At 28.8% G+C, this 19,846-nt stretch overlaps 2 protein-coding genes and 1 pseudogene across 5 annotated transcripts in view; 1 reads left to right on the plus strand and 2 right to left on the minus strand.

The window, feature by feature from the left end:
* LOC149883972 (uncharacterized) overlaps window positions 1-19,846 on the minus strand; it is a 312,658-nt pseudogene that overhangs the window by 157,687 nt on the left and 135,125 nt on the right. The gene's annotated exons all lie outside the window — the stretch shown is intronic.
* On the plus strand, window positions 728-3,557 carry LOC149883994 (uncharacterized). The gene is made up of 2 exons (XM_090097275.1): window positions 728-1,274; window positions 1,464-3,557. The coding sequence occupies exons 1-2, from the start codon at window positions 931-933 to the stop codon at window positions 3,100-3,102; spliced, it is 1,983 nt and encodes a 660-aa protein (XP_089953401.1). The 5' UTR covers window positions 728-930; the 3' UTR covers window positions 3,103-3,557.
* The window catches only part of LOC145185451 (1-phosphatidylinositol 4,5-bisphosphate phosphodiesterase beta-4-like), a 64,897-nt gene continuing 58,807 nt past the window's right edge, over window positions 13,757-19,846 (minus strand). For all 3 annotated transcript variants that reach the window (XM_090097243.1, XM_090097244.1, XM_090097245.1), the window contains 4 exons: window positions 15,131-15,232; window positions 14,972-15,029; window positions 14,513-14,599; window positions 13,757-13,961 (listed from right to left, as the gene is read on the minus strand). In XM_090097243.1, the coding sequence (XP_089953369.1) occupies window positions 13,884-13,961; window positions 14,513-14,599; window positions 14,972-15,029; window positions 15,131-15,232 (325 nt within the window). In that variant the 3' untranslated portion in view covers window positions 13,757-13,883. The remainder of the gene's footprint in view (window positions 13,962-14,512; window positions 14,600-14,971; window positions 15,030-15,130; window positions 15,233-19,846) is intronic.

Here is a 19,846-nt window from a genome sequence, read left to right on the forward strand (position 1 = left end):
CAAATTTTTATTTCCTTTTTTATTGTGAAATATTTTATTATAAAAAAAAGAGATACCCCCTGATTTCATCGTGCAAAAACATAACTTTTGATATTGCCTGAAAAATGACAAAAATGCACCAGCATCAAGAAGATAAAAATTTAATTTTTGTAAGAAATTTTGATTTACTTAAAGTTATTACCCACCCAACATTAGATGAGTTTAGGACGTATGTAACTTATCTTTAACTCGTCTAAACGTCTGCAACTAGTTAAAGACGTGTTTATGACGGCTTTTCCACACCTCATTAAGACGTCTTCTGGCAACCAGTTTAAGACGTCCGTAAGACATCTGAACAAGACGTCTATCAGAACAACCAGTTTTAGACATCCGTAAGACATCTGAACAAGACGTCTGTCGGAACAACCAGTTTAAGATGTCCGTAAGATATCTTAGCAAGACGTCTGTCGGAACAACCAGTTTAAGACGTCTTATTTAACACCTATTAACGACGCCTTCAAAAGACGTATATATATATATATATATATATATATATATATATATATATATATATATATATATATATATATATATATATATATATATATATATATATATATATATATATGTGAGAAAAATTTTAAAAAGGTGACTCCCATGTGATACGATGATGAGGAATGGTATCACATCGGAGTTGCGATATAGTCCGAGGCCGATGCACAATGAGTCCAAATTTCGAAAAAGTGGCCAAAACTTTTTTCCGATTTTTTTTTTAACAGAAAGTGAACTTTGTGCAATCTTTTTACTTTAAACAGATGTAAACTGTATTTAAACTCAATATAGAGTCGTTTTCTGTAAAGAAAATTTATAGCTTTGTTTTCATAAAATATTAATTGCAAAGAGTGCATCTAGAAGATTATACAGGTGTTTTTTCTTTGTTGTTGATTAAATATGAAAAGATTAGAACTTATAAGCGTAATTCAAGAAGTTGGTGTTAATCATGCGAATTTGCAAGCCGTTTTAGAAACTGAAGCAAAAAATAAATTGCTAACCAATGAAGAACTGTCTAATGCAGAACTCTCAGAAAAAATTAGACTTTTTATTTATATATTTCGGGTTAAATATGCGAAGCATAATCGTAATTTTAAAAGATTAGTTAAACAAGAAGTGGCCTGGTTAGAGGGTGAGTTGTTTCAGAATCAAAATACTAAACTTGATTCAACTTTAAAAACTGGACGACCAGAAAAAGAATGGATAGAGTGTTCATTAAGAACAAAAAGGAGGAAAGTTTCAAGGTAGTTTCTAGTTTAGAATTGCTATTTTTGTTTTTAAAAGTCACTGATTAAATACATAATTTTTAATAAAAGTATACACCCACAGTTCCACACTTGTGTGGTTAAGGCAGTTTTCCAGAGTATCAATTTTTGAAATTATCATAATGGAAATAGTTTATCAAATAATGATGTTGTTTATTTTTATTTTAGTTTGGCTAAAACTCATACAACTGAAGAATTAGCAGAAGCTGCTGTTGTACGTGCAAAATCAAGTCCTGGAAAATCTGATTTGGGAAAAAATGTTAAAATGTTTTCTAAAGATCTACCAGGCCAAACTTACCAATCTGATAATTATCAGCCAATTATGATGTCTGCTGATCAAGCTTTATCACTTAAAATTCAATGTGATTTGAGTGATTTACAATACCAGATTATTCGAAACTCATCTCTGATGCAAAATGCTGACATTTATCCCCCATTAAAAGCAATCCTAAAATCAAAAGCAGATTGTTATCCAGAGGGTTTGCATATTACAGAAACATCTGCGAAGTGTAGTTTGCAGAACATGGTTAACCATACCTTGCTTCGAATTTTGAAACTAAATTCTGAGCAGCTTCAAAATTTAGATGAAACAGTTACACATGGAGTATTCAATTTGAAATGTGGCATGGATGGTGCATCTTCACAAAGTATTTATAATCAAAGGTTTGATGATACTGATCTTACTACTGGAGTGCAGAATGAACAGTCAGTATTTCAAACTGCAATAGTTCCTTTGAAATTAAAAATTGGGGGTTCAAACATCTGGAATAATCCTAAACCATCCAGCCCTCATTTTTGTAGACCTCTTGAACTACAATACCTAAAGGAAACAAATGAACTCATTGCAGCAGAAGAAATAAATCTTAGAAAACAAATCGAAAATCTGCAAGACTATATTTTAGATCTAGATCTTCTCAGTAGTAAAAAGCACTGTTCCATAAAAATTAAAATTGTTGTTGACTTGACTATGTTGGATGGCAAGTCAGTAAATGCTATCATGTTTTCGAATTCATCACAATCGTGCAATATTTGTTTTGCAAAACCGAGTGAGATGAACAATCTAGTAAAAATCAGAATGTTTACTCCAAATAAAAAATCTCTTACTATGGGACTATCTACTTTACATTGTTGGATTAGACTTTTTGAGTATGTGCTACACTTAGGATATAAAATGAAAATTAAAAAGTATCAGGCTAGATCAAAAGAACATAAGCTTTCTGTTATTGAGCAAAAAAATGAAATTCAGAATAGGTTTAGAAGCGAGCTCAGCCTTGTTATCGATATGCCAAAGCATGGCTATGGTTCCTCAAACACAGGTAACACAGCCAGAAGAGCATTTGACAATGCAGATACTTTTGCAGACATTACAGGAGTTGATGTTAAAATAATTGTTAGATTGAGAAATATAATGAAGGCTGTGTGCAGTGGATACCACCTTGATTTGGGGGCCTTCAAAAAATATTGTTTAGCTACTTCTGAAATAATAATTAAAAAATATAACTGGTACATAATGCCACCTACAGTTCACAAGCTATTAGAGCATGGTTATCAAATTTCTGATTGCTTTGAACTCCCAATAGGTATTTACTCAGAAGAGGCACAGGAAGCACAAAACAAATACATTCGAAATGCAAGACTAAACCATACATGTAAAATTTCTAGAAAAAATGCAATGGAAAACCAATATCATTATCTGCTGTTACGTAGTGATCCAATAGTATCATCATTCATCTTCAAAAAAACTAAATCTATTAGTGCTGTTAACTTAGATTCTGAAGTTTTAAACCTTTTGCTTGATGAACAATAAATATTTTTTAAAAATAATTTTTACTATATTACTAAATGTTGCAAATATTGGTTTATACATGTGTGTATGTGTGTATATATATTTGAGATCTTTTAAGGTATATATATAAACTTTAAAAGATCTCAAGTTATAAAAATGCTGAAATGAAGTCTTGCATTTGTTGTTCTCACCCCTCCCCTCCCCCGGGCTTTTTCTAATGTCTTTTTTTGAAACAATTGACATAAAACCAAAATGGAGCAAATTCGAGCAGCTAAAAAATTGTTTTATACCCAATACGTTCATAATAATGTGATAGAAATTTAGGAGGAGTGAAAAGTGGACATTTTAAGCTTTATCACTTTTTGTAACCGGGGAAATACATATTTTAAAAATTTTTCTCCTTTCTTCAAAAACCCGAAATCTAAAGCTAAAAAATCGAGTTATTACTTCTTTTTTGATTAAAACCATATTAACAATAATATATGAAAATGAAATTTTAAAAAAGTTTACAAATGTTGTATAATAATATAAAAATTGTCTTATTTAAAAAAATACAAAAATTCGTGAATTATTTTGGAAATTTTTATTTTATTTTTTAAGCGCAATAAATCACTCCCAAAACATATAAAGGACGTATTAAAAATTCTGCAAAATATTTTTTTCAGCTATTGGGTAAATATTCTTTCTAAATTATAAAAAATATTTATATATTGGAATACTTTTAAAAAACGACTTTTGGCCACATTTTTGAGATTTGGATTCATAGTGCGTCGTACGATATTTTCGCATAATTTTACAATAAATCGTATTTACAGTGTAAACTCGTAATATTGCGATATTTCCGATGTATTTATCTATAATTACGAGGTTTTCGCGAAATTTAAAGCAAAATTTTTCAAGCCACCACAAATCATCGTAAAATATCGGAAAATAAAAAGATTAAATCTTTTTTTTTTTTACATTTAATTTACATTTCGCAAACCATCTAAATCTAAATACTTTTTAAAGTAAATTACTTTCACATGACTTACTTTCAAATTGATTTACATAGACAAAGAAAAAGTAAATTTTAAAAGTACTTTTACTAATAATAATAAATTACTTTAACAAGTAAAAGTTACACATTTTTAAAATTAACTTTATGTAAGTAACTTTTACATGTAATATATTATTTTACAGTGCTACTTTTTAAAAAATGAATTACTTTTAAATGTAAATATATTTGATAATTTAATCTAAGTTATGTAAAGTAATATTTGTTTAAAAGTAACTTTTTTACATCAAAGTAAGTAAATGTGCTATCCCTAGAAGGTTTGTAGCAACTAAATATAAAAACTTTACTCAAAGTACAGCTTTTATGTAAGCATCTGCGTCTCGTTATTTTTTTATTCGAGACGAGACGAGACAATGATATCCGGAATGCAATTTTTAAATTCCGAAAGAAAATTTATTGTCCCGGTTTTTAACTTTTTTCCGGGACAGTTTATTCGTCAATTTTTTCCGGGACATTTCTCGTCTTGTTATGCTTGTTCCGGTTCATTTCGAGAAAACGATTCCGAGACGCAGACCCTTACTTTTATAGCTTTACTAGTTTTCTCTCCATAGAAAATTGATTTCCAATTAATTTTTGATGGATTGTTTAACTGCAGAGGGAATTTGCGAAAATCTAAATCGGTTTTTACAGTTAACTCACTCTTTTTACAGATTACCATCGCAATTTAATCAAATACCTCGTATTATTAGAAATACTTCGTATTTACAGTGAAATCTCGTGATAAATCATCGAATTACATCGTACCTCGAGAAATTTCGTAAGAATTTTGATGCTTTTATTTTTCCAAAATTTCTATAAAGGTTTTTCCGATTAATTACCGTACTTTGTTTTGACCATTGGTCGCGTATTTTTACGATAGAAAAAAATCCAAGTAGCACTTTTGCGTATAAACCGATGCATCGCCATCGTAAATCTCGTAAATCTCGTACGAGATTCCCGCCGAGTACGATGGCGGGATGCTCTAACTTAAGGTGAGTTTCCACTCACCCGTTTTTGCTACAGGAAAGGGAAAGGGAAGGGAAAATTAATCACGTTAGCGTACGCAGTTTGTAATTTAGTTTTGAAAATTAATCACTACGCATGCTCAAGTAATTAATTTTCCCATCCCTTTCCCGTAGCAAAAACGAATGAGTGGAAACTCACCTTAATACATAAAATGAATATTAATACAAGAAAGTAAAAATAATTTGTCACAGTTTTAAAGAATTTAGCAAAACCAATTTATGGCAAACCGCAAGAATAACTAAGAATTTAATATTAACATAATATGATTTACCAGCTATATATAACCTTAATTTTATTTGACAAAAAATAATGGGTTATTATGTGCTTTTTATGATAAATGAAATAATATGAAATATTAAAAACGAAAACATGAAATATCTGCCGCATTTTGTAATATAATTATAAATTTGAATCATTTTTGAAAAGGTTTTGAATTATCAAATGAATTATAAAATAGCCTAGTAAATGAAGGACTTAGCTGGCGAATGAAGGACCAAGGAATTGAATCAAATCAGATCTTGATAAAAAAGTATATTTAAGCTTTTTTATATTTAGCTATGCTTTTTTTATAGTAATTTTAAATTTATTCTTACAGGTCTATTTTATCATTCACAGACTTTGTTTACACGAAAAAAGTTCCCAAATTTACGAATGATCATCTTTAAAAAATGCTAAAATCTGTTCGTGCCGACAACTAATTTCCTTTATCTTGGTGTAATTTGTTTAGTAATTTGTCAACACGTGAAGTAGTTACTTTATCATGAACAGTCTTATTGAACAAATGCTATAAAAGTTTAAACTAATACTTAAAGATTAAACTGCAAGGAGGTTTAATACACAGGAGACGGCACGGTATATACGTTTATATAAAACGCGCTTAAGCCATTTTTGAAAATCAGCCGCCATCTTGGTTGACCCAAAACATTTTTATATTTTGCGCAGAACTATGGAGAAAACACAGATGAAACGAAATCAATGAATTGCAACAAGTCAATAAATAATTCGCCAGTTATACTTTCGAGGTTATATTATGTTAAAATGAATTGTTTGCTAACTGATTATCTGGTTCAGCTTATTCCAAAATATATGGAATACTGAAACAGACATTCAGATAGCTGTATGTCAACACAAAATTAGCAGACACCATGTTTTACTTAGTATGAACGTTTCTTGTGGAAATAAAAACAAGCGTTTGTGAATTGATATACTGATTGCAAAATTGCATGGCACCTTGCATTTGACAAGTATAATGAATCATTGCTGTTGTGTTCTACATTGATTCTGAACAACTTTTCACACAAAATGCAAATGTCATGATCATCTTTTGAGGGAAATATTAATAATGCACCTTTTGTTTTCAAGTTAATGCATATTGTTCTTGTTTTCAAGTTAATGCATATTGTTCTTGTTTGCTACTTGTATTTAGCGCTGAAATACATGTTTCACAGTGTAGCTAATTCCCCAGAATTTCCCCTAAATACAGCAAATCCTGCAATACAACCCACAATACTTTGTGAACATGTAGACAAACAACTAGCATCAGGAACTAAAAAATAATCATGATCAGTAACAGAGTTTTCTAGCAGTTCAATAATCCTATTTCTGCTAGTAGAGTTATTCAAAACACTAACAGAAGGAACATCAATGTTTTCAATGTTTTGGTATTTACTAGAGCAGTCAAAATAGGTACAATTTGCAATGACAAACAGTTTTCACGAAGAATATCTTGCATATCATTATGCACCAGCAATTTTTTATATGTTCCAATAAACTGTTTTGCTAAAGGGTATTTATAACAACCCAATAAACCTCTTATTTTTCCAAAAAAAATTACTGTACCTATGAAAAGTAATGCCACCAGCACAATCTCCTGAAGTACACCCATAGGCAGAACAAGATACCAGTGCTTGGTTTGCAAGTACTTTTCAGCATACCAGTACCTGGTATGCTGAAAAGTATTTGCAAACCAGGAAATAGCTTACGAATTTGAATTTTAACACAAACCAGGATATAGCTTACAAATTTGAAGTTTAACACAAAAAAAATTTTGTGTTAATTTTTAAATTTGTAAGCTATTTCCTTTTGAATAACTTAGGGTAGTAAAAGACATGCATTTAAAAACACTGTCATTTCTGGAAGGGGGATTTCAGAAAAATCACTTAATAGTTTTTTATTGAAATAAATATATTATATGTGAGTTTTTTTTTTTTTTGCAATAAATATACTACATATAATTTTTTATATATAACATTGTCATTATTTTAGATCAGTAGTAAAAATTTGTCGTTTGTTTGATATCTTTATTGCTGTGTTTATAACCTCACCAATATCAAAATATGAATTTATAAACTTTCATTTTATACTTTGCAGAAAACTTGGGAAAACTTACTCTTTGTATCAACCATTTACATAACATTAAAATGTAATGCCACCAGTACAATCTCTTGAAGTATACCCATAGGCAGAACAAGATGGGATGTCAATTTAAATTTGTTTATCAATATTTATCATTTTATTATTATTCAGTACAAATCATATAAAGCTTAATAAAAAGTTATAACTTAATTATATATATATATATATATATATATATATATATATATATATATATATATATATATATATATATATATATATATATATATATATATATATATATATGTTATGATAGTGTCATGTATATATATGCATTTATATACATACACTTAAGTTAGGCGCTACTCGACTTTCTCCCCCCCCCCCCCCCCTAATTTTATGATTGATTCTGATAGAGAATTTTATGCTGATTAAGAATCGTATAAAAACATGGGTCTCAAAATCAATGGAAAGTGCTCTAATCTGAAGTTGAAAGTACAAAAATATACGACAAATCCCTAATATTCGCCATCTTGAATAAACTAACTTTACGGTTGGTTTTATTTTCAAAAGCAAAAAATGCCAGCCCGGTTTTTATAAGAAAAAAATTTTTTTTTTTGGTTTAATATAAACGGCTAAGTTCCTTCGAGTATACACATTTTCTTTTTTTTTTTAAATAAGAAACTTGTTTTATAAAAAAGTAGTACTTTAAGCCCCCAAAATCTTAAGAAACTATTAGTACTTAAAAACTTTTCGATAAGAAACTTATTTTATTAACATTCGAGGAACATTTCCTAATTTGTGCTCTGTTCAGGGACAAACCTTAGGATTATATGACAGTGATGGGATTCAAACTATTTTAGCTGACAATAAAACTTGAAAACATCTTTTCAAAGTTCATTTTATACACTTTTTCTCACTTTCCATAATTATACAACTTTTAGTACTTTTTAGCATTAGAGTTGAAAAAAAGTACTCTTGAAATAAGAGACTTTCTAGTACAAGCTCAATTGCTTCGTTTCTTATGTGTAATCGGACAGAAAAACTAGCTATAAAGCGTTTTACTCTTGCGACATGATTCCTTTTTGTAAATTTTAAATTTATAAGAGAATTTACGACAATTCTCAGGTAATATTAAATCTTTAATAATAAAGAAAGAGTAATTGAAGGGCTCAGTGGAAAAAGTACTTAAGTGTATTTTGAGAGTTTTGAGAAAAAGTTGGTCAAAGTTTTTAAATTGAAGCTGAAATACCTTTTATTCATTTTACTCAACTGTAACATTTTTTTTTATATCCAGCACACACTGCTACATATTTAAACCAAGTTTTATACTTGTTTTGTAAAAAAATAATGATTTTGTGATAAATAAGATGTTTTGCACTTAGGTACTTTTTGCCCTAAATTTTTATTTTCAACTTAATTTTTAAATTTACCAGCAATGTTTTGCACCAATAAATGTTTTTGTCAATCTATAATAGTCCCCTTCTCACACCCTGTTTATTTATAATTCAAGCAGCTGTTAGTATGATGTTTAATTAATAGGTAGATAACATTTCTGTTGCCAGTGTTAAGTTCATCAGTGATCATCTGCCTATTAGCGTAGGTTACATAAGATGGAACAATCTACTTATACTTGTTATAGTTGCTATTTGAATAATACCTACTGGAAAATCATTTTATTAAAAGACTGCCTTTAAGGTAAACATCTAATGGCAAATAGTAATATTCTTTAACAATAAACACACTTTTTGAAAAGATTCTGTTTATGATTATGTCAAAATGTTTATTTCCATTCAAATTTTAAACAAAAAAGTATAAACACAAAGCGAATTTACACTATTGGTCAACAAAAATAGTAAAACAAATGTGATGTGATAATTATTTACAATCTTGATGGTAACACTATTTACCATAATAATTATCTATACAAATTTAAATTAAATTAATGCCCTATTCAAAATCATCAGCTTGCTCATCCTCTTCTAGAGACATTTCTATAGGTTTGAGGGAAGTGTAAAAAGTTACACTCTCTGGAAGATGGACATGCGACAAAAGTGACATAATATCATTAAATTTTGCTTTTTTTATTGGAAGAAAACCGTTGAATGCCAAAGGGCAATCTTTCTTCAGCCTTTCAAATAAAATTCCTCTGAGACTGGCAATACCCTCTGGCGCTTTAATTACTTTATCCAGGCTAGATTTAAAATCTTTAACCCTTACAACAGGTCTACTGTCCATTTCCAAATTGTCAGTAAATGGATGTTCGACATACACAATTTTCCATGAACTATTAATGCTTGATTTGGCAATAAGATTTACCAGGTCAGAAGGCTTATGAAAATTATCTGTTTTTAATTTTTTTTTTCAATCCTGCCAAAACCTATATAAAAACCTATAGAAATGTCTCTAGAAGAGGATGAGCAAGCTGATGATTTTGAATAGGGCATTAATTTAATTTAAATTTGTATAGATAATTATTATGGTAAATAGTGTTACCATCAAGATTGTAAATAATTATCACATCACATTTGTTTTACTATTTTTGTTGACCAATAGTGTAAATTCGCTTTGTGTTTATACTTTTTTGTTTAAAATTTGAATGGAAATAAACATTTTGACATAATCATAAACAGAATCTTTTCAAAAAGTGTGTTTATTGTTAAAGAATATTACTATTTGCCATTAGATGTTTACCTTAAAGGCAGTCTTTTAATAAAATGATTTTCCAGTAGGTATTATTCAAATAGCAACTATAACAAGTATAAGTAGATTGTTCCATCTTATGTAACCTACGCTAATAGGCAGATGATCACTGATGAACTTAACACTGGCAACAGAAATGTTATCTACCTATTAATTAAACATCATACTAACAGCTGCTTGAATTATAAATAAACAGGGTGTGAGAAGGGGACTATTATAGATTGACAAAAACATTTATTGGTGCAAAACATTGCTGGTAAATTTAAAAATTAAGTTGAAAATAAAAATTTAGGGCAAAAAGTACCTAAGTGCAAAACATCTTATTTATCACAAAATCATTATTTTTTTACAAAACAAGTATAAAACTTGGTTTAAATATGTAGCAGTGTGTGCTGGATATAAAAAAAAATGTTACAGTTGAGTAAAATGAATAAAAGGTATTTCAGCTTCAATTTAAAAACTTTGACCAACTTTTTCTCAAAACTCTCAAAATACACTTAAGTACTTTTTCCACTGAGCCCTTCACATGATAGTATAAGTTACCAAGCATAAACTGACCAATTCTTATTATTCAATCATTTGATTGCAATCATTTCAATGTTTTGATTTGGTTTAACAAAGTTTTAAATAAAATCCTAAGTTTCGCGAAGTTCTTTTGGGTTAACCAAGATGGCGGCCAAATTTCAAAACTGGCTTCAAAAAAGTCACACTATGTCTCCTGTGTATTAAACCTCCTTGTTAAACTGTAATAAGTTGCACGTCCATTCTTATACGTCTATTCTTTAATTCCTTCCTTAATTGTATTTTTAATTACGTCTTTATATCCATTTACGGAAGGATGAAAAGAATTGTGTGATTTAAAGTTATTCGGTCTGACAAGAAAATCATTTGTGCACACTGGTCAAGTTAGAACTTTTCTCTTTGATGTTCCAGCAAGATCATTTTTAAAATGGACTGTTGCTTATACTGGATATTATTCTTGTGAAAGGTGCATTATCAAAGGTTCTTGGGAAGGAAGAGTAGTAATTAAGTTTAAAATAGTTTAATTAAGAACAAGAATTTTGCAAGCGAACAGATTACGATTTTAGTTGCCAGTCGTATAAGTAACATCAGAAATATAGTCTTCTCTCATAGCTACTCTTATTAAATATGTTTCCGGATTTCTGCGTTGACAATATGCAAAAGACCAACTAATAATTCAAAAGAACTTTGAATTATTTCCATAAAGGGCCTATGGCTAGGTTATTACAAACACATATTTTACAGATTTCTGAGAAACTAATCGAATTTAGAAATTACATTGTTCGCTGATGATAGATTTCAATATGGATAGACAGAGAGGCGGATAGTGAAGTTTTAAAGAAACCCAACTTTATAAATGTATAATTGGTAAGTGTCTTCTAACGCTGCTTTCCAAAAAAACAATGATTTTCTTGATCTATTATTGCTTCATTAATTTTCTCATTTTAGTGGCTGTCCGAAAGACATATCTAAAGGAATCGGAGAAGACAGTCCATAAATTTATTCAGGGTGTGTTAAAAAACGCACCAGCATCACAAAATTCTTAATAAAATTTTATAATCATGTACTATTTTTTTGTGGATGCTGTGAAGTATAATTCTATAGTAAATCATGTCTCTTTTTTCAGTTATTGGATTTGGATAGTTTATATATATTCACACCTTTCTATTTTCTGTCACCACCTTCCAATCTCCTTCTAACAGAATATAAATATATATATATATATATATATATATATTTATGTTGTATTGGCAGGAGACTGAAAGGTAATTTATATATATATATATATATATATACTTCTTTTTAAGCCGTCATTAATACGTGTTAAATAAGGCAACTTTAAAACGTTTTAGAAAAGACGACTTACTGTGTTTCATTTTAGACAAGTTTAAGACAACTTTAATACTTCTGAAATAAGGCAACTTTAAGACGTTTTAGCTAAGACGACTTACAGTGTTTCATTTTAGACCAGTTTAGGACAACTGTAAGATGTCTTAAGGCAACTTCAAGACGTTTTAGTTAAGAAGACTTACTGTATTTCATCTGAGACCAGTTTAAGACATCTTTAAGACCAATTTCAAGACGTCTTCAATTTGTCTTTAAAACGACTTGTTGTTGGGTGGGTATTTTGTTAAAATTTCTTTATAAAATATGATGGTATATAATATTCATGGAAATAAATTTGTTAACATGCTAAACATAAATTAGTTAAAAATTTCTTTAAATCTCTTAAAATTTATTTAGTGACAAAAAATCAATTTAAAAATAATTACCTAACTGGTCCGTTAACGAAAACCTTATTAGTTCTTTAATTGTGGTAATATTTATATGAAATTTCCTGTTTACTAGGTTTATTTTAAGGTAGTGATTTTTTGGAAAGAAACTAGCCATTAATATGCAATAGACAGCATTGTAAATCATACTTTTTTAATTTTTGGTATCAAAGTATAATTGTAAAATTTTCTCCCTACTTTACAAATTTAATTAATAACAAGAGAAAAAAATTTAACATTTTTACATTTTCAAATGTTTTTACTTTGCAGAATTTTCATAATTTCATAAAAATTTTCTTGGCCGTATAATTGTGTTAATCAAAGCAATATTTATTGTATATTTCCATGATTTTTAGAAAAAAATATTCACAGTGTTTTTAGAACTTTATTAAAAGATATTGAACCTATTTAAGATCTATATATATATATTTTTTTCAAATCTTAATTTCGGCGTATTTTTCTTTCACTCTGACCAATGTGCCCTTCCCCTGTTACTTCATAGAACGTAAAGGAGTGGTCAATCAAAATGGGCAATTTTTTTAAAGTTTTTCCCTACTGCCCATTACCTCATAAGCTCAGACTTCAATAACACCTAATTTAGTCATGGGTGAAATTAAGACTGACGACAGACTAGTTGTATAAATAACTTTGCAACACCATTGGCTAAAATAAATATACAAAAACGCTATAAATAGATACAGCATTGCTATACATCGCATATACATACAGCGTTGTTATGTTTAAAGAATTGCTGTGTATAACAGCTTACACTTTTATGACATAAGTCAATTTAAATAAAAGCGATAATTAAAAACCTCTTGTTAATAACTATTTATTAAAAATTATAATTTTTGAAACTGTAGTATAACTTTAGTTCATATTGCTTGTAATAATAATAACAAAAGTTCCAATCAATAGAATTGACAATTTTTATGTTTGACAGGTCTGACTGTGGATCAGAATGAAAGCAAGTAATGCCAGTATAGCTCTAGAGTTCCAGTATATGCTACATAATATTTGTAGTAATGTCCAAGTCACAAATTCTAGTTCATTTTTAGGAATACTTTGCATTTGAAGTTTGCTGGTAGTTGGTTTGGAAAATTTATTTTTTCTTACTTTCTATTTTTATCTTTAGGGTAGAAAATTAAAAACTAATTTATTTTGCCTATTAGGTCACATGTTTTAACAAGAAATATTTAAAAAAGTGTCAGAAAATATGAAGACATGAATTACAATATTTAACTGAATATGAAAATTCACTGAATTCATATAATGGATATATTTACTGATGATTATAAAAAAATATTTTACAAAAGTCTTAAAATAGTTTTTATAAAAAGTTCTAAAAACAGAGAATAGCGACTACAAACAAACAAAAATAACAGTTAAAACTAATGTTTATAAACGTTTATAGAAGAGCGCGTTCGCTTTATGTCTTCGACAATCGGATCATAGCCAAGTTGAACAATCTAAAAAAAAAAAATCTTTTTCATTTAAATAACTACAATTAAGGTTCGAAAAATGCCGATAAAAAATTTGCATTTAAAATTCTAATGCAAAATACTAATTAAATTTACTTAACAAAATTACTAATTAAATTTAATGAATAAATTCACCGAAGTATTTTTTTTAAAAAAGTTATCACTCAGTAGAAAACAAGGACTTTTAGAAAATATTAACCATAATGTCTTGCGGCATTGTGCGGCAACAAAACCTTAGCCTTCAGCTTTAATCCATGCGTTAATCCCGGTAATTTGAATCCTTTAGAGCTGCATATCGGCCAAGTACAAGAGAAACTTATTTTAAATTTAATGACATTATTTAGATTTAATGTCAATTTTTTTGAAAATACAAACATCATAAAACCTTTTTTATCTAAGTTATGCAATACCACATCCGCATTAAAACATGCGTTTTAATGCCGCAAAGTGCCGCAAGGCACCGCGATAATTTAAAGCTTTTTTATATAACCAAATACTTTCGAAAAATATTCATAAAGGAGACTTTAGAAGATGAAAACCTCTTTTCTTTTCTTTTCCATTTGTGCATTTTCTTTTCCATGCTTTTCATTGAGCTTTTCTTGCCGTTTCTGTTGATGCGCTGTAAGCTGGAATTTTTACATTAAGAGAAACTTTATAATTTTATAAGTTTCAAACAATTATTTATAATTTTATAATTTTTTAACAATTGAAGTATAATTTCTTACAATTCAAGTTAGACCACTTTTTTTAGCTTACGGGTAGCTTAGTTACTCTACGAATGGTTCAACACAACGCATATAATGGCTGTTCCCTACCAACCGTCATAAGCTGTGAAATCGACGGCTGAGAGCCAAGACGACTCAAGCCAGCGTGGCTTAAATTTTCATCAGCGGGTTAGGGTTCAATAAGCTTATGGTGGCTGATGGCAGCAGCATTTCAAACAAAAGTTATTAAGTTACAAAATATTAAAAAAAAAAAAAAAAAAAAAAAGAAAAAACCTTTATTCGTTCAATGCCAAACTCCTCAATCCGTAATTTGTCTTTCTCGCGTTTAATCCTAAAAAGAACTTTTTTAATCATTTGTCAACCCAGAAATAGTTTACCACAAATAAAGCTACACGATGGAATAAAATATGAATTAATAAAAACCTTTAATACCTATCTTTCTCGTTGCGGGTCATCCTACTGTTTTCAACAGCTATCTCTTTAGCACTTTGAATAGAATCGCGGGCCTGAGCTTTAGTCAAATCAGAAATCTCTCTAGACAAATTGAAATTATTTCTTGTCTTTTTTGAATGCAAATATTTTGAGAATTTAAAATATAATAATTACTGCAAAAGAGCAATTCAAAGGATCCAGTTAAGCAACTTTGTAATATAAGATAAAACTGGGGTAACAGCACTTTTTGTTAAGTTACTCGCAAAACACAAAAATTGTTATTTACTCAAAATGCGTTTATGATTAAGGGTCTGCGTATCGCTATTATTTTGAAACGATAACGATATGAAACGATATCAAACGATATAAGTTTGTCTATAAAACGAAAATTTCGGTTTAGTTATCGTTTGAAACGATAAATGAATGGAAAAGTATCGGTTGAAACGATAATATCGGCTTTTTTTATCGGTTTATCGGAATACATAAAAATGACGAGAATACCGATATTTATCGGTATAATAACGATATTTTTTACAATATTCCAATTTATTTTTTTTTTAAATGCTAAATTTTAGTTCAAATATATTTTAAATCTTCAAGTCGAGTAAAGATGTCGTTTTGCCTATCTTTACCGGTTTTAAAAGTTAATCCTTCCCAATTGTATATATTATCTACATGTCTAACTTCACAAAAATTCTGTAAAGAAAAAGTGAAGCAACACTGTTCTCCAAATTGACCCCCAGGTTGAAACTCTCCCCACTCCTGATTTTTTACATTTAATCAATCATATGCATTAGTAAACACAATATATGTTGTCAGAAAAATCTGAACTAAGTGCTAAATATCTATATTTTTCAAAATTAAAACGCATAATTTTTGGCTTTTTTTCTTCCAAAGTTTTGATAAAGCCAGCCATTAAGGTAATCAAAATAAACCCATTTACGACTGCTTTTCAGATAAAAGATATCATTTTCCAACATGGCAGCAAAATTTAAATTATCAACTTGTGGAGTTTGCCTGATAAATAAAGGTATCAGATCAAAATCTCTAACGCCCATATAACCCTCAGTATGTGAGAAAATTCAAGAATATAGTTTGTCCTTCACTAGTGTGTTCCCACTGCAGAAGAAACTTGTTTTGTCTGAACAATGCTGAAACTGAATATTTTTCCAGCCGGTTAGAGAGTATATCAAAGATACTTTTATATATATATATATATATATATATATATATATATATATATATATATATATATATATATATATATATATATATATATATATATATATAGTTCGTAGCCAAATATTTATATAAAATTCCCTGACTTTTCCCTGACTTTTTTGAAAAATCAAATGAATTTCCCTGACCATTTTCAAGAGTTGCAATGGTTTTTATAAAATGTTTAAAATTACTACTGTAATGAAATGCTAAAATTATACATGCTTTGAATGACAAAACTTATAAAACTTAGCTATTAATTAAGTTGGATGTTAGTATGGATTTTATTATACATATTAGTATGGATCTTATTACTAAGGATGACTAAGAATGAACACTAAGAAGTTTCAGATGATCTTCAAGAAAAATCTAAATATTATGCACATAAAATTTAGTTTCAGATAATCTTCAAGAAAACATAAATATTAAATATTAAAAAATATTCAACTTTTAAAAAAGTTAAAAAGCCGCAGTCAAATTGTAAAAATAAAATATATATGTGGTCATATAAAGGTGTTCGATCACATGCCTTCCTGTGAAACAGTGGGGTATTTTTTAATTGTCAAAATAAATGGGTAGCACCAACAGAAACATAATAGCTTAATTGTAAAACTTCTCAATCAGAATTCCCTGACTTTTCCCTGACTATCTGAAGAAAAAATAAAAACTCCCTGACTTTTCCAGGTTTTCCATGACTTTAGCCAAAATTGGCTAATTTTCCAGGTTTTCCAGGTATAGTACGAACCATGTACATATTGATATTATATAATATACTTCAGGTAGAATAATGTATTTGATAGAAAATAATATATTTCAGGTAAATAGGAGTATTAGGCAAACCTCTTCACTGCTTTGTATCCAGACTAATTTTGAGTCAGAGTCAAAAACTTTAAATGTGGCTGAAAAAATCTGTTTAATTCTTAAAAATCTAAATCTTAAAATCTATTTAAATCTTAGTATGGATTGTTTATATTTATGATTTTATAATTTAGAAATAAGATTAAAATAAGATTAGTTAAAGCATTTTTTCTCTTAATAATATTTTACAGTTTGATTTAATAGATTTTTACTATTAGTTTTAGTTTCTCATGATTGTTGCAAAAGTAAAGCTGTAAGTAATATCATAGATTTTAGTGAACCACTTGGAGATAAACATGCAGTACAAGTAGCATCTGGTTTGTTAAAGCATAAAATGGAACGTGAAAGCATTGTAAGTGGAGAGTAGTTCAAGATGTCTACATCTTCTCTCTGTTACAGTTGGAGTGAATGAAATTAAGTCGAAAAGAAAGAAAATCATATCTCATTCCAAGCTATTATGGAGCTATCAAATGCATTAGAACTTTCTGAAAATAAAATCAAAAAATTATGTTCTACTTTACGCAGGAATCTAACTAATGCTGTAGAATCGAGCATTAATGTTAAAATGACTGACTTTCCGGAAACTCTGAATATCTTTAGATGGTGTTTAAAACTTCTTAAAAGTTATTGCTGATGTTTTCGAAAATTATTGACACCACTTCAACTTTGATCTAAAGTGTGCAAACAGTGTTTTCGGACTTTCAAGTCACTCTCGCAAATATGCCTGTCTGTATTGTGAAGGAGAATGCTCCCTTGAAGCAGGGAAACTAAGAGCATTGGGCTCCATAAACTTATGTAATGATCAATATGTATTAGGTGGAAAAAAAAGATTAAAAATGCAGGAGTACAAAAATGTAATAAATCCTTGTTTAATTTACTTAAAAGAAGATCAAGAAACTTTTCTTGAACACATTGTTCCTCCACCTGAGCTTCACATTATGATGGGAGTTGTGGATAAACTTTGTACTTTGCTTTAATATGTTTGGCCAGCTTTTCAAAGCTGGTTGAAAACACATTACATATTAATGAGAGGGTATCATGGTGTAGGTTTAGATGGAAACAATGATAATTGGTTTATGCCCCTGTTAGATATTTTGGAGAGGGATGTTACCTTAACAATCAATATTTTACCAATAATGAATTGCTTGAATAAGTTTTCATTAGTGAAATCAGCTGTGTTTGGTTTGGAAATGGTTACAGATTTTTCTGTTAAAATTGAAGATTTCAAAAGTTCATTTTCTAGTCTTCAACTATATACAAAAGATGTATTTGGCTATGACTTGACAGTTTCATGGAAAATACATATTTTGGTGTGTCACATTCTCCCCTTTGTATTACACAATAATATTAGCTTAGGTAACAGAACAATGTGGTGAATCCGTTCATCCCATATTTAAAAAAAATTGAATGAACTAAAAAAGAAACATAGGACACAAAAGTTATGGAGAAAAGCCATAACCTGCTGTAGTAAATTTTAATTTAAACAAAAATTAATGTTTATATCATTTATGTTACAAATGTATTTATATTATGGTTTTTTTTTAAATGAAATAAATTAATATAAATGGGTTACTTTGATTACCATAATGACTGACTATCAAAACTTTGGAAGAAAAAAGGCCAAAAATTATGTGTTTTAATTTTGAAAAATATAGATATTTAGCACTTAGTTCAGATTTTTCTGACAACATATATTGTGTTTACTAATGCATATGATTGATTAAATGTAAAAAATCAGGAGTGGGGAGAGTTTCAACCTGGGGGTCAATTTGGAGAACAGTGTTGCTTCACTTTTTCTTTACAGAATTTTGTGAAGTTAGACATGTAGATAATATATACAATTGGGAAGGATTAACTTTTAAAACCGGTAAAGATAGGCAAAACGACATCTTTACTCGACTTGAAGATTTAAAATATATTTGAACTAAAATTTAGCATTTAAAAAAAAAATAAATTGGAATATTGTAAAAAATATCGTTATTATACCGATAAATATCGGTATTCTCGTTATTTTTATGTATTCCGATAAACCGATAAAAAAGCCGATATTATCGTTTCAACCGATACTTTTCCATTCATTTATCGTTTCAAACGATAACTAAACCGAAATTATCGTTTTATAGACAAACTTATATCGTTTGATATTGTTATCGTTTCAAAATATCGGTTCATACCGATATACCGATAACGATACGCAGACCCTTATTTATAATAAGAGTAGAATTTCTGGTTTTTACTGTGAGTTTTCATTTTGATGAATTTTTTTTGGTATCGTGTTTTTAGCTTGCTTAATTTAAACTTTAGCAAGAATTCTGCTTCAGGTATATTCATGAAAAGTTTAATATCCTCCAAATATATAAGCAAACAAATAAAGAATTCTACTTTTTCAACTTTAACTATTGAATACAGCAATTGTTTTATAAAAAAAACTCTTTTATGGAATTAAAGTTTTACTATTACATCTAAGGAAAAGACTTGTGCATAATACGACTTCCTAAAGTTGATTAACAGTGTGGTTTTACATTTATTTGCATTTTTATGTAAAAATATAGACCTCCAAAAAAAAATTAAGTGCTTATTTTGGAATGAAACTGAATTTAGATCACAGTTGTGATGTTTTGGTTGAAAAATTTTGTATTA

This window comes from Hydra viridissima, unplaced genomic scaffold, assembly GCF_058129835.1.
Source record: "Hydra viridissima isolate aposymbiotic clone 2 unplaced genomic scaffold, HvirCarnegie_v1 scaffold_9, whole genome shotgun sequence".
NCBI classification, from domain to species: domain Eukaryota; kingdom Metazoa; phylum Cnidaria; class Hydrozoa; order Anthoathecata; family Hydridae; genus Hydra; species Hydra viridissima.